The sequence below is a fragment of the Oryctolagus cuniculus genome, chromosome 10 (genome assembly GCF_964237555.1).
Source record: "Oryctolagus cuniculus chromosome 10, mOryCun1.1, whole genome shotgun sequence".
In the NCBI taxonomy this organism is placed as follows: domain Eukaryota; kingdom Metazoa; phylum Chordata; class Mammalia; order Lagomorpha; family Leporidae; genus Oryctolagus; species Oryctolagus cuniculus.
This window is the reverse complement of record NC_091441.1, coordinates 66,563,950-66,580,438: the sequence shown is the minus strand read 5'-3', so window position 1 is coordinate 66,580,438 and position 16,489 is coordinate 66,563,950. Positions and strand designations below refer to the sequence as shown.

The window sequence follows — 16,489 nt, the reverse complement described above, 5'->3', positions numbered from 1 at the left end:
GATATGAAGGAGTTCACTGTATGCTCCTCTGCACTTCTGCGCCTATTTGAACATTTTCGTAACAAAATGAACTGCATATTTAACTCCTTTATGGATGGTTATCTTCTTGCTGAGCTTTGTTTCTTTCTCACTGTTGTTATGCCTGGAACTTTCTTCCTTGACAGTAAGCGTGCTAGCGAAGTTTAGAAGTGAAGACACCTGACAGAGTAGGCGGGCATCTCAGTGAAGAATGGACAGCCCAGTCTGCATCCAGCCTGGAGCTTGTAGAGATATGGGCCCAGAGCTCCTCTTCCTCCCTCCCTTTTGTGGAATATTCCTGGGCACAGAGCTTTCTCACAGTGGAACTCATGAAATTCCTCCGAGCGCCTTATCAGCACAGCTTATTGGACCTCATCCATCTTTTGCCTTGCAGTGCCGGAATGTAGCACTGGGATACCAGTAACATCAGTGGCCCTAGTCCTTATCAGTTAGCTCAGTTTCTCTCTAGACAGGGGAACCTTGGATTATTTCAAACTTCTGAGGAATAAGAGAGGAAGCAGCTGTCTATGGAGAGGTCTTAATATAATCTTGTTATTTTAAAGTCTACTTCTTACTCCTACACTCCAGAAAGCTGAATCTGGAGTCCCTTTGGTTTAGCTGGGAAGGTCAGTTCTGCTCCTACTATAATTCCCATCTTATGCAAATAGTATTTCTTCCAATCTGTTTATACAACAGCAAAATTCCATCTTTTTTTAGATATTTAATGTAATTTCTAATTATAACTATTGATTGTATTGCTCTTTGTTGTTGGACTTCAATTCAAATTGTATCCCTGGTACTGGTGGCGTGGAGTAGCAGGTAAAGCCACTGCCTGTGATGCTGGCATCCCATATGGGAGACACTTTGAGGCCCAGCTGCTCCACTTCTGATCCAGCTCCCTGCTAGTGTACCAGGGAAAGCAATGGAGGATGGTCCAAGTGCTTGGGCCCCCTGCACCCATGTGGGAGACCCAGAAGTTCCTGGTTGCTGGCTTTGCACTGGCCCAGTTCCAGTTATTGAGGCCATCTGGGGAGTGATGCAGCAGATGGAATATTTCTCTCTCTCTCTCTGTCTTTCCCTCTCTCTCTGTAACTGCCTGATAAATGAATCTTAAAAAAAAAAATGGGCTAAGGAAATGAACATCTCTCAAAGGATAAAATACAGAAAAAATTGTATCCCTATATTTCATTTTCCTGGGGTCTTATGTGGAAAAGAAGAAAATATGTCAACTTAGAATATCATGTTGAACTGGGGCCGGCACTTTGGTGCAGGGGTTAACGCCCTGGTCTGAAGCACCGGCATCCCATATGGGCACTGGTTCCAGACCTGGCTGTTCCACTTCCCATCCAGCTCTCTGCTATGGCCTGGGAAAGCAGTAGTAGAAGATGGCCTAAGTGCTAGGGTCCCTGCACCTGCATGGAGACCTGGAAGAAGCTCCTAGCTCCTGGCTCCTGGCTTCAGATCGGCATAGCTCTGGATGTTGTGGTCATCTGGGCAGAGAACCAGAGGATGGAAGACCTCTCTCTCTCTCTCTCTCTCTCTCTCTCTGCCTCTCCTCTCTCTGTGTAACTCTGACTTTCCAATAAATAAATAAATCTTTAAAAAAAGAAAAAGAATATCATGTTGAACCAAAAGTCACATTTACCTGTAGGAGTTAGAAAATGTGATCAATTCTCTGTCCATCCGCCCATCCATCCATCCACTGCAAATATCTGTACCCAACTTCCTGCAGAACATTTCTACTTGAGAACCTATGGGTTCTGAAAGCCATCCGTCTCAAACATCTTGTCTAACACATCAGGGTCTAGGTCAGCTTCCTCCATCTTGGCTCCCTTCACAATTTATTCAGACACACAAAACACAAACCACAAACCTAGACGTTATTCATGGATCCCACCACCCCTCACTTCCTACTCTCAGAGTGTCACCAAAGCTGGTCAAATTTAACTTTGTCAGCCGGCGCCACGGCTCACTAGGCTAATCCTCCGCCTTGTGGCGCCGGCACACCGGGTTCTAGTCCCGGTCGGGGTGCCGCATTCTGTCCCGGTTGCCCCTCTTCCAGGCCAGCTCTCTGCTGTGGCCCGGGAAGGCAGTGGAGGATGGCCCAAGTGCTTGGGCCCTGCACCCCTTGGGAGACCAGGATAAGCACCTGGCTCCTGCCATCGGATCAGCGCGGTGCGCCAGCCACAGCACGCCAGTCACGGTGGCCATTGGAGGGTGAACCAACGGCAAAGGAAGACCTTTCTCTCTGTCTCTGTCTCTCACTGTCCACTCTGCCTATAAAAAAAAAAAAAAAAAAAAAAAAAAAAAAAAAAAAAAAAAAAAACCCAAATTTAACCTTCTCATTGTTTATCCAGTGAGGTCCCATTTTTTTTTTCTCCTTTGTTCTCACCCTAGTCCAAGTACCCATCAGATTTTGACTGGACTTGAAACACTATAGTTTGATGGAATTTAAAACTCTTCCCTCCATTCTCTTGCAGAAACACCATGTCCTTTAAAATACATGTTATTAGATATTATCACCCCTTTGGCCATTTATCTTTATATACTCAGCCATGTCCTCTCATTTACTGAAAACATCAATAACTAGATCACTGTCTCATTTTACCACTACACCTGTTGTCATTCTCGATAATTTCAACATTCATGTTGAAGATCCACCAAACACCCTAACCTTTCAGTTTCCAGACCTACCTAGTGAAAATAGTTTTTTAAATGTTAGCTTTTGATTTATTAAATAATGTATTTGAGAGGTAGATGTGTGTGTGCACACGAGCACACACATACACACACACACACAGTGGTGAAACTCCCATCAACTAATTCATTTCCCAAATGCCCACAACATCCAGGAATTGACTGAGACCAAAGCAGGAAATCAGAAACTCCATACATGAGTGGCAGAAACCCAATTATTTGAGCCATCATTGATGTCTCCCATCATTTGCATTAGCAGGAAGCTGGAATCAGGAACTGCAGCCAGGAATCAAACCCAGATACTCCAGACTTACTGGGCATCTTACCTGCTAAGCTAAACACGTGCCTGTGAATATGATTTTTAAATCCATCCCACTTCAGTCTCTTGAATCATGAATCAATCCTTAATGCCCCTCTTTATCTATATTCTATATACAATTCAAACTAGATTCTGACAATTTACCTCCAAAATATTTCATGAATCTGAGCTCCACTTTTCCACTGCTGTCAGTAATCTTAATCTAACCCATCATTCTCTCCTAATTGAACTGCAGGTCTCCTAGTTTTTGTCTCTTCTCTTCACATCATCATATCTTCCAGATAATAGAATGATCATTTTAAAATGATATCAGGTATCACCAGCACACACTCTCCAAGGGGTTTCCATCACTCTGAGAATACAGCCCAAACTCCTCTCTGTGGTTTCCAAGATCTAGTTCTAACCTGTTACTGACCTCTCACCATCTGTCTCTGTAGATTACTGTTTTCTGTTACTATAATTAAATGCTTGAGACTATGTGATATATAAACAAAAGGGATTTATTTAGCTGAGCTTTGCATGCTCAAAGTCCAAACAGCACGGTGCTGGTTCTTGCAAGGGCCCCTGGCCACATCCTATCACGGTGTATGGTCTCACGGTGGGAAAAGATGCAAGAGGGAGGGATCCCACAGCAAGACAAAAGCCAGAGCGATGCAGGGGTCAGGCTTGCTCTTTCCTAAGAACCTTCTTTAGAGAACTAACAAAGATCTCGTAAGAACTACTCAATCCCTCCTGTGGGAAATTACCCCAGTGACTTAAAGAACTTCCACTATCTACCTCTCAAAGGTTCCGTAAGACCTCTCCACATCCCACACTGGGGCCCAAGCTTTCAATACATGAACCCTCGTTGCGCACACTCAATCCATCTCCAATTCATAGAACCTTGGCTACTAACATTTAGCTATACTGGCCGTGTTTCTTTAGCCACTGTACTTAAAACATTTACAGTTTAATATTAAATGGCTCACATCCATCTTTTTTTGTTCTGGGTTAACTAAAGTTACTAATTTGTTGGAGATAAACTCTTGTTATTTCTATATAAAGTTAATTTTTCCAAAAGTTAGAACTTTCCAGTGTTGACAAAAGGAGGAAACAAATTCTCTTTGAAATGTATACAGCTCACATTAGGATTTTCTCTAAATGAAAAAAAAAAAAAGGGCAGATATTGTGGTGCAGCAGTTAAGATGTTTAGACACCTACATCCCATATGATGCCTGGGTTCGAGTCTTGCCTCTGTTTCTTACCCACATTCTTGCTAATATGCACCCTGGGAGGCTGCAGATGATGGTGGTGCAAGTGCTCAGGTCCCTCCCACCCATGTGGGAGACCTAGACAGTGTTCTGGGCTCCTGGCTTCAGCCTTGGCTATTGATGGCATTTGAGGAGTGAAACAGCAGATGAAAGATCTCTGGCTCTGTCTCTCTTCCTTTCAAATAAACAGATAAATAGTTTAAATGACAAAATATTGCTAAAAGATTCTTCTTAAGCTAAGTAAGTGTAAAGTTATTTTAAAGGTATCATAGAGGTTCCATTGTTGTGGTACAGCGGGTCAAGCCATTGCTTGCAACCCCTGCATTCCATGTCTGGGTGCCAGTTGGAGTCCCAGCTCCTCTGCTTCAGATCCAGCTTCCTAGTAATGTGCCTGGGAAGGCAGTAGGTGATGGTCCTCCCTACCACCCATGTGGGAGAGCTGGGTAGAATTCTTGGCTTTTTGGGTAGGGTTTGTTTGGCCTAGTGGCTGTGGCCATTTGGGAAGTGAGCCAGCTGATGGAAGATCAATACCAACAATTCTCTCTCTCTCTCTCTCTCTCTCTATTTTATTTATTTATTTATTTGACAGCTAGAGTTATAGACAGTGAGAGAGACAGACAGAGAGAAAGGTCTTCCTTCTGTTGGTTCACTCCCCAAATGGCCACTACGGCCGGCGCTGTGCCAATCTGAAGCCAGGTGCTTCTTCCTGGTCTCCCATGTGGGTGCAGGGGCCCAAGCACTTGGGCCATCCTCCACTGCCCTCCCGGGCCACAGCAGAGAGCTGGACTGGAAGAAGAGCAACCGGGACTAGAACCAGCGCCCACATGGGATGCTGGCGCCACAGGCAGAGGATTAATCAAGAGAGCCATGGCACTGGCCCCACTCTATCTCTATCTCTGTCTCTGTCTCTGTCTCTGTCTCTCTCCCCTTCTCTGTCACTGTGTCATTCAAATAAATAAATAAATCATTGAAAAAAAAAACTACAAAACTAAGAGGACAAAGAGAGAGAGAGAGAGAGAGAGAAAATCTTCCGTCCTCTGGGTCACTCCCCAAATGGCCCCAGTGGCCAGGGTTGGGCAGAAGCCAGGAGCCTGAAACTCTACCCAGGTCTGCCACATGGGTAACAGGGGCCAGGCACTTGAGCCATCACCCCTGCTTTCCCAGGAGCATTGGCAGGGAGCTAGATCAGAAGTACAGCAGCCAAGACTCTAACCAGTGTTCATATGGGATGCTGGTGAAGCTGACATCACAGGTGGTGGCTGAAGTTGTTGCATCACAATGTCAGTCCCTAGTTTTGCACTTTCCACGGGTCTGGACAAGATTACAAAGACATACATCCACCATCACAGAATCACACAGAATAGTTCCACTGCCCTAAGAACCCTTTCTGCTGGGCTGACATTGTAGCACACTACAAAATCAGAATTCCTTGCACCTATTTATTCCTTAATGTTAGAAAAGTAGTGCACATCAGAGTGAAGCAAGACAAATCCGTTCTGTGTGGGAGCCAGAGTACACACCAAGATCTGACCTAAGATACAAGCAGCAGAGTCTCAACCAAAAGTCTAGGTGTTCCAAAAGAAGATGTCGGGACTCCATCAGGATCAGCATCAGAACTGTAGCTGTCAATTGAAAATCAGAGGTCAAAGAGTTTCAAAGAGTTTGCCTACTAAATAGCAGGATTAGAGGAAAAATCATTCATCCATTAGTTGGTAGAACCTGTTTTGGGCTCATAGTTGTGTTCCAAATACCAAGTGCAGAGCTGTCTAACCTTGTTTGCCTCGGTTTTTCAAGCACTGCCCATTGCCTGAAACCAGCCTTCTTTCCCTCCCCACTGCCCCTTTCCTCCACTTACCTGGGTAAGTGAGATGAGCCAGCAAGCTGTGTTTGCCTAGCAGGGTTTTAGCAGGCTTCCCAGCCTGGTCTCGGAGCCTGTGACACTTCCAGTCTACTAAATGCTACAAGTGACCTTCACACGAGGAAGAATCTCACACTCCAGATCAACATTATCCAAACAGTACTTCACTGAATTCCAGTATTCCGTAAGATGCTAACTATGTAATCCAAGATTAAATGCTTGCTGTGTTTTTACTTCATTAGCTTGTCATTAATTTTTCTTATAATTTAACATTTGACATAGAATTCAATTTTCAATGTACATTAAACAGGGGTCAACATTATAATTTCTTTTTTTTTTAAATTTATTTGACAAGTAGAGTTATAGACAGTTGGAGAGAGAGACAGAGAGAAAGGTCTTCCTTCTGCTGGTTCACCCCCCAAATGGCTGCTACAGACAGAGCTGTGCCGATCCGAAGCCAGGAGCCAGGTGCTTCTTCCTGGTCTCTCACACGGTGCAGGGGCCCAAGTACTTGGGCCATCCTCCACTGCCCTCCCGGGCCACAGCAGAGAGCTGGACTGAAAGAGGAGCAACCGGGACTAGAACCCAGTGCCCATATGGGATGCTGGCACCGCAGGCGGAGGATTAACCAAGTGAGCCACGGCGCCGGCCCCTATAATTTTTTAACAAGGTAATGAGTTTATTACATTTCATGTTTTCTGAAACGTATTTTAAACCAATGTGTGATGCTGTATAATTTTATTTACATGAAGTTACAGAAGAGGTACAACTAGACTAAGGGGTTAAATTCAGTAGCCACAAAATGGGAATTAAGGATCAAACTATAAAGCAGGCAAATAAATAAGAATGGAAGACGCCAGCATTATGGCATAGCGAGTAAAGCTGTTGCCATGATGTCCGCATCCTATACAGGTGCTGGTTTTGAGTCCCAGTTGCTCCATTTCCAATCCAGCGTCCTGTTAACAGCCTGGGAAAAGCAACAGCAGATTGCCCAAGGCTCTGGGTCCCTGCCATTCACATGAGGGACCGGATGAAGCTCGTGGCTCCTGGTTTCCACCAGGCCCAACCCCAGCAGTTAAAGGCATCTGGGGATAAAAGATGTTTATCTCTCTCTTTCTCTTTCCCTTTGTCTCTCCCTCTTTCTCTGTAACTCTTTCAAATAAATAAATAAATAATTTTAAATAAATAAATCTTAAAAAAAAAAAGAATGAAAGTCAAAACAGCCTTTAGATTCACTTCATGTAGACCAAGCTGCTTGTTCCGGCTAGTGCTTCCTTTTAATATTTTTGTTGTGCAGTATAGCAACAATATAAAAGTATAGCCTAATGCCAGACCCAAAATACAAAAATGGAGCATTTCAATGACTCAACAACCTTATACTCAATGATTCTGATACTGGATTTTGAGAGCAGGAAATCTCAGAAGAAAGAAGCCTAATTATTTAAGATAAGTGAAATTAGTGGTTTTTTTGCTTAATACATTAGTAAATTTTTGGAAAATCCATTTTTTAAAGATTTTATTTATTTATTTGACAGGTAGAGTTATAGACAGTGAGAGAAAGAAACAGAGAGAAAGGTCTTCCTTCCACTGGTTCACTCCCTAGATGGTCTCAATGGCCAGAACTATGCTGATCCGAAGCCAGGAACCAGGTGCCTCCTCCTGGTCTCCCATGTGGGTGCAGGGGCCCAAGCACTTGGGCCATCTTCCACTGCTATTCCAGGCCACAGCAGAGAGCTGGATTGGAAGAGGAGTAGCCAGGACTAGAACCGGCGCCCATATGGGATCCCAGCACTGCAGGTGGAGGATTAACCTAGTGCACCATGGCACTGGACCCCTGGAGAATCCATTTTTAAGAGCTGTGTCTGTTTGGCAAATTCTTTACAGGGAATACCTGCAATCCCAAAGGAATTCTTGATGCTGGTATTTACATGTGTACATGAAATTAACATATTATGGGCAGAAGAGCAACAGTGGGGGGGAGGGGAGAATGGCTCTATTTAATATTAAAAGATAAAATTTCTATAAATAAAACAGTGTGGTATTGCTGCATGAACAGACACAGAGACCAATAGTACAGAAAACCCAGAAATAAAGCAAAGTGTTTTTATATGATAAAAGTGGTATCTCAAATTGCTGGAATAAAGATGTATTTTAAATCGATAGTATTAGGAGTTTAAAAACTGGATCCATGGCTCACATATATGAGGGTACTTCAAAAAGTTGGTGGAAAATGGAATTAAAAAATAAATTTATTTTGGTGCAGAAAAACTTGAAATCCATGGAAACTCATAAAACAAGGTTAACCCAAATGTATTAGAGAATTACAATGAAGATGTAAGTAATCGAACAAATAAAACTATGTAAGTGCCATTTGGGAGTATATGGTAGTGGTGGGGAATCCAACTATGACTCAAAATCTGGAATATTAAATTGACAGTTAACTATATAAGAATAACACACTTTTTAGAATGAAAAATGTCAAAGAAAAATCAAAATACACATGACCAAAAATTGGGGGAAAATATTTATAATATAACACAGATGTAAATGTAGTATCTCTAGTACATGTATATAATTTTAAAAACTCCTAAATATGAAAAAATATAGAAAAATGGGCAAAATATAGGAACAAATTTTTTGTACAACTCACAAAAAGTAAATATAAATAGTCCTTTAACATATGAATAAATGTTCAACTCCACTGGTAAACAGAGAAATGAAAATTGAAATGATCCCATCCCTTACTTACTAAATTAACACAAGTCCAAATATTTGGAAGTGATGGCAAAAAAACTCTAACAATCTAATTTCTTATGAATGCTGTGGGAGGCCAGGCATACTGCCGGGTTACATTGCACTGGCAGGCACCCAAAGGCTATAGCTCACCTGGAAGAGAATCTGACAATATCTAGCAATGTTACACAGAATCAATCATTTACACAAAGTTATTCTGGTAACAGACTGGAACCAAACAAAATGTCCATCTATGGATGACTGAGCACAAAAATTGTTAACTTCAACAAAGTATTCCATGTAGCTACCAAAAAAGATTAATATGGAAGAAGCTCTAGGACATTCAATTATGTTTGAAAAGAAAAGAAGGGAAAAACAATCAAGGGGCATAAAGGTTTATATAAGAAAGGAATGGTTCATATAACATGTAAATGCTTTTTTTTTTTTAGTTTTAAAAAATGACTATAGGTAGGATGAAAGTACATGTTCTAGTCTGCTTGAGACATTTCAGGTCGATTCAGGATTAGGTTTAGCTTACTGTTCTGGTTGCATTCTCAAAAGTATCCTAGTTTGAATATTTACACAACTCACCTTAAGAATTTGAGGGGAGGGCCCAGAGTGGAAGTGACAAAGATCTATTTTACCACTGTTATGTACATTTATTTTTGTAATTATGTAAATGTTTTATCTAATGAAAATGCAAAAGTAATCAAAAAGGAAATAATCCCTAAAAGTTGAAAATAAACAAATGAACCTAACTTTATATCAAGATGGTCACACAAACACACAGAAAATTATTCCAGGGCCTGGCTCTGTGGGGTAGTAGGTTAAGCCTCCACCTGCGGCGCTGGTTTGAGTCCCGGCTGCTCCACTTCTGATTCAACTCCCTGCTAATGGCCTAGGAAAGCAGCCAAGGATGGCCCAAGTACTTGGGCCCCTGAACCCACATGGGAGACCCAGAAGAAGCTGCTGGCTCCTGGCTTCGGACCAGCCATTACAGCCTTTTGGGGAGTGAACCAGTGGATGAAGATCTCTTTCTCTTTCTCCCTTCCTCTCTCTCTCTCTCCCCCTCTCCCTGTAACTCTGCCTTTTGAATAAAGTAAGTAAATCTTTAAAAAAAGATTATTCCAACTGACCTTGGAACAACAGAGTATTACATCTTCAGTATATATTCCAAGATTAGCAATCTTAACTTTTATTTAATAGTCCCACTAATGTATTACAAACAAAGCATACAAGGAATTAATATCATTATTAATTACTTAGAAATATAAAATCAAAAGTAGTAAAGACCCTGTAATCTTACATTTGAAACTGCAATATTAGTACAAACTCAAAATTTTCCCCTATAGCAATTTACTAGCTCTGCCCACTGAAAAGCACTAGAAGGAAAGGCAACATGGTACTAACAAGTCCCTTCAACTTTAGAGACTGTGGTCTCTAAAGGGAACCAGTGTCCCTGCAGAAATGGCCAATTCCAGATGTAGGCAGCAAATGCAGGGACAGAGATGACAGAAACCACATCAAAAGGAGCTTACTGAAGGCCTGAAGAGGATCCTAACCAAGGATGGGCTAATTTGAACAAAAAGAATAATACCAGCAACCAGTTGAAATATTAGATACATATTTTAAAAAGCCATGAGCTCATAATGTTATTAAAAAAAAAAAAAAAAAGGACAGCTACCGAAAAGCAAACAAAATGTACTAAATCCTAATGGAATTTGCTAAGGCATATGGTCAAGTACTCTGAAAACAGACAAAGAGAAAGAATTATGTACTTTGAATTTGTTTATTTATCCTTTATTTTAAGGTCAACAGGGGACACTAATGGATGAGGGGACATTCTTCTATACAAAATAATTCCAACTAACAGTGCAAAGAAATAAAAAAAAAAAAAAACACTGTTACACAATTTACAATGAAATGACTGATTAGGTAATGGTCACTGATGACAAGTTGAAATTACCAGGCAAAAGGCTGACCAGGACCTTCACCATGAAGGAATCAGACTTGTACCATCTAGGTCCACGGTCAATTTTAGCATCAATAAAGACAGGATGGCTAGATGTGTTTGCCTTTTATTATGTATACTGTACCACTGTATCCCACTTCTCAAAAACTCAGCCCAAATCTAATCATCTTTAGTTCTAATTTTTAGAAATAAAGAGGCCACCATAATTAACCAAATAACCACAGGAAGCAAATGCAGCCAAATGCAGAACGTGGAATGTCCTTTATTTTCCATCAGAAAACTGATGGTTTTCTGAAAACACCAGAAACTGACTGGTTTCTGCAAAGAGTCAACAGAATACTAAGAGATGGGGATGAAGGGGAGGAGAAATTGTTCTATAATAAAAGCAACTTAAGAAACCTCACAGCCAAATATAGGGAGTGGACTTTGTTTGACCTTGATTTGAATAAAAACAACTATACAAAAAATTTAGCCCATCAGTGAAGTCTGAGTATGAACTCAGTATTAGATGACATTAAAGGACTACTATTAATTATAATAGGTAAGGCAATGACATTGTGTTATGTAAGAAAAGTCTCTCTTTTTTGGGGATATATAACTAAGATACATTTGGGATGGAGTGAAATTATTTACCTTATAAAACCCCAGCAAATCAAAAAGGTTTGAGGCAGGTAGACAGACATACAGAAAGACAAAGGGAGGATACTAATGCTAGTTCAAATGGGGTAACAGGTAAATAGCAGTTCACTATATTTTTTGTGTACATTTAGATAAGTAACGATGCACACACATAAAAGGGGCTGCAGGTGGAGACCTAGGACTGAAAAGCTACAGAATTTGAGGAATATGTTGGGCAGCAATGATAACAATGATCCATAGTGGCTACTCTGATCTTAAGGGAAAATCAGAAAAGAGAGACAAATCCTCTCATGCAAGGGAACTTGTGGAGAAAGCTTGCTGGACAAAGATGTGCCATTATCCATAGGAGGAGGCAGCAAAGGAAGGCTGGACTCTAATTTGGGTCCTCTCAGAGGCCTGCACCCACCCATGCAAAGTATGGGGACAGTTTCAACTTAGAGCAGCCACAGGTTTGCAGAGGACATCAAGAGAACCTAATTTGGAAGGGAGCTGCCTACAAGGAGGAAGACTGCTATAGAAACAGGATTAGAATTTCTATAAATTTTACCCTAGAAAGGAATATCTAAATTTTATCTTAGGAAGTAAAAAGATTAACTGAAATTAAAGTGAAAGCTAATGTTACATTATGCACTCAACTCAAAGTTTAAAACTGGTCATTCCTTAAAGGTGAATTATATATATATATAAAAACACAGAGACATGAACACATGTAACTGTTCTTCAATGGGGAAACGGCAGAACACTTTCTCTGGAAGAAGCTGAATGACACTGTTACCATGGTGTGATGATGAAAACACACATAACATGCAACACTCACAAACTCAGACACATACACACATGCACACACACATGATTTTACGAAATGCTAAAAGTGTCTCTGTATACTTTGACATCGTGCTTAAATGCTTGTATATCACGGCTTAATGTAGGTATTTCTCTTTTTTACTTTCATTGTACATATTAAAAGAATTTCATTTAATACCCTAAAATAACACGCAGCTTCTTTTATTTCAGCTGATATAATAAAAAATTACAGCCATTATGAACATAGAGTAAACTGCTCATCTTGGGAGAATAATGCAATAGGAATTCATTTATTTGACAGTCATGTAACATTTGACATTTGATATAATGTCTGTGTCAAACATTACATTAGCATTAAGAGAGTGGGGCAGCAGTCCACAGCAGTTATATTAGGTACATTGTGTCATGTGTTGCTACCAAGATAAATATAAGAGGACAGAAGGAAAGACTTCTGTTCCCTGCTCTCTCAGAATCCCCTAAGAAACAATAAGGTAAAACAAGAAACTGGAGCACTAAACCAGGCAAAATCTCCCTCTCTGGCCACCGTTCACTGTGCAACTGGGGAGGCTCAGGGGCTGGAAGCACCAGGTGTGGCAGAGGCAGGCCCATACTGCAGGTGGTTACACCTTCAGCCACAACTGTGGGGATGGGAAGGCTATTCTCCGGAGATATTAAACCCAAGAAGCCCTGCACTGGGAATGGCAGGAATTGCAGAGGGTAGAGCTGAGGCTGGAAAACACGAGGGGAGTGACGGAAGAAGGCTTGTGGCAGATTGTGCCTGGGGGGGGGGGGGGTCCGTGTGGCAGCAGAGATTCTGGGAGCCCGAGGGGCTGGGACACAATCTGCCACAAGCCTTCTTCCGTCACTCCCCTCGTTCACTGTGGAACCTGGGGAGGCTCAGGGGCTGGAAGCACCAGGTATGGCAGAGGCTGATTTAACTAGGAGTAGTGATAAAACTCTATTTGGAAGTCAAGAGATAAGAGAGTTACATCCTCACCTATCATGACAGGGAATCAACTAATAGTTTCTAGAATATTATTAAGGATAATGGAAGCAACACAACCAGAAGACTTGAAAGAGGTGGAATCTCAGGCACAGGATCAAAGCACTGGACAGAAGTGAGATGGGATTGTGTCAGCACTGTGTGATTTCTTTTCTTTTCTTTTTTATTTTAAGATTTATTTATTCATTTTAAAGGTGAGTTACAGAGAGAGACAGGGAGAAACAGAGAGAGAGAGAGAGAGAGGGATCTTCCATCTACCCAAATGGCTGCAACAGCCAGGGCTGGGTGAGACTAAAGCCAGGAGCCAGGAGCTTCTTTGGGGTCTCCCATGTGGGTGCAGGGGCCCAAGGACTTGGGCCATCTTCTGCTGCCTTCCCAGGTGCATTAGCAGTGAGCTGGATTGGAAGTGGAGCAGCCAGAACTTGAACCGGCGCCCATATGGGATGCTGGCACTGCAGATGGCAGCTTTACCCGCTACACCACAGCTCTGGACCCTAAAGCATGTCACATATCTCACTTTGATAAAAATAGCAATGAACGGGACCTGAATCGTTGTGCAGGTTAAATTGGTACCTGCAAGAGAGATACAAAAATGGAGGCTCTCTTCCCACACCCCCTCAGTAATTCTGCTTTTCAAATCAACAAATAAATCTTATTGAAAAAATAGCAGTGAATGTATTAATGATCAATATGACAATATCCATGGTTGTTTTTTTTTTTTTTTTTTTTAGATTTATTTGTTTGTTTCAAAGGCAGAGTTACAGAGAGAGGAGGAAGAAATGGAGAGATATCTTCCATCCCAAATGGCCTCAATGGCCAGGGCTGGGCCAGGTTGAAGCCATGAACCTGGACTTCCATCTGGATCTCCCACATGGACTTGAACCAATGCTCATTTGGCATTCCAGTGTTGCAGACAGTGGCTTACCACACTGGGCCACAGAGCTGGCCCCAATATCCCTATTCTTAAGAATTTGATATACTATTGAAAGAAATATGTAGAACAACAATTACAGCAGCATCCAATCAAGGGCTTATGTACCGGATCTCAGTCAAGTGAAGAAGGCTCTTGAGAAAAGGAGATGATTTGGGTTTAAAAGATGACAAACAGGAGCTGGTGTTGTGGCACAGTGGGTTTAACTGCTGCCTGCAATACCAACATCCCATCTCAGAGCACTGATTTGAGTTCCAGCTGCTCCACTTCAAAGCCAGCTCCCTGTTAAAGTGCCTAGGAAAAAGGTGAAGACTGCCCAAGTACTTGGGGCCCTGCCACCCACTAGGGAGACCAGATGAAGTTACGTGCTCCTGGCTTTGGTCTGGCTCTGTCTGGGCATGCTACCATTTGGTGAGTCAACCAGTGGCTGGAAGAACCCTTTGTCTCCCTGTGTCTCCCTTGTTTTCTATCACTCTGCCTTTCAAAATTCAAAAATTCAACAGTATAAAAAATTTCAAAATAAAAAGTAAAAAATCCTGCCTTGTTCTCCTATTTCTCCTTCACAAGAGCAAGCACTCCAGAATTCCTTCCAGACCTTTTTCTAGAAAAATACACACATGTGAATGCTATTCAGTGCAAGGAAATACAATTACTAATGCAGTTTATACACACATGTGTATCATCCTCTTACAAGTTTTCAAGTCTCTTGGTTGAAGGACTGTGTACGAAGAACTTCACTGCACGTCAACTCACCAACGCAGTCACAGCACTCATCCCAGAGGGCCCCGAGACACAGCATACACTCCTTACAGCAGGAACAATTCCCTTCACCAGGCCGGCACTGGCAGAGCTCCTAGAGACAATCGAGAGAATACAAGTTATGATTGTTATTTTTTAAGCAAAAAGGGCCTACAATATTTGCATTTATAGTTACTTGATATAATTTTTTAAAGTATGTATTTATTTGAGAGAGGACGAGAAAGTATGTGCGTACAAGTAGGAGCTCCCACCCACTGGTTCACTCCCCAAATACCCACAATGGCCAGAGCTGAGCTGGGCCTGAACCCAGGAGCCAAGAGCCAGGAACTCAATTTAGGTGTCCCCCAAAGGTAGCAGGAACTCAACTGTGCCATCACTGCTGCCCCTCAAAGTCTGCATCAGCAGAAAGCTACAATCAGGAGCCGGAGCCAGGAACTAAACATAGGTACTCCAACCTAAGTTGTGGGCATCTTAACCACCAGGCCAAATGCCACCCCATATTTTTATTCAACATCATTAACTTTTTGTAAGAATATAAATATTTATAGTATCAAGTAGATTTATTTTCTTTTGGATATATTTAGTGAATGTATACTGGATGCTTTTACTTTATTTTGAAACAAAGAAAACATTTTACTTTATAAGCTATAACTTCAGCCTTATACCAACTCAACAAAATAATTCAGTACAATAACAGATCCTACTTTTCAGCAACTGGACTGACCGTCCAAATAAATCTAAACCAATAGTCAACTTGTAGTGGGAGCTGTGGCTTTCTGATATGTAAAGTATGATTTATTTATTAAAATATTTATTTATTTGAGAGGTACAATTACAGACAGAGAAAGGTCTTCCATCCTCTGGTTCACTCCCCAAATGGCTATAACAGTGGGAGCTGAGCTAATCCACATGGGTTCAGCGGCCCAAGCAGTTGGGCCATCCTCTACTGCTTTTCCAGGCTATATCAGAGAGCTGGATTGGAAGAGGAGCAGCCAGGACATGAACCAGACCCCATATGGGATGCCAGTGCTGCAGGTGGAGGCTTAGCCTGGTACACCACAGCACCGGCCCCGTAAAGTATGAATTAAAGCACCTTTTAAAAATACTATTTTTTGATCATGTGATGTATGAAAACATTGTGTGTGATGTGATAGATTAGCGGGCAGCAGTTACTCCTCTCCCTGTACCTCCTCTCTCTGCAGTGTGACTTTCTAGCTCTTCAAGGGATAAGGTCTATTTCCAGACCCCTTGAATTTTAGGGATCATGAGATTCACTCAGATCAACAGAATTTGGTAGAAGTAACATCATGTCATTTCTGAGTCTAGGCCTCAAAAACCCTTGAGTGTGTCCACTCTTTCTCTATAACTTTGCCCAGTGCTGTGTGAAGCCCAGTATAACCCCACGTTGACAAGTCAGTCCACTTGAAGGCAACCCAAATCAGCCAGCTTCTAACATACCAGCTGCCAATAGCACACATGGGAGTGAGGCCAGCTCTCAGCTAATCC

General features: G+C 41.8%; 1 protein-coding gene across 2 annotated transcripts in view; it reads right to left on the bottom strand.

Annotated features, from left to right (window-relative positions):
• Positions 1–16,489, bottom strand: part of TWSG1 (twisted gastrulation BMP signaling modulator 1) — a 59,726-nt gene that overhangs the window by 10,584 nt on the left and 32,653 nt on the right. For both annotated transcript variants that reach the window (XM_017344005.3, XM_070050482.1), the window contains exon 3: positions 14,978–15,077. In XM_017344005.3, the coding sequence (XP_017199494.3) occupies positions 14,978–15,077 (100 nt within the window). The remainder of the gene's footprint in view (positions 1–14,977; positions 15,078–16,489) is intronic.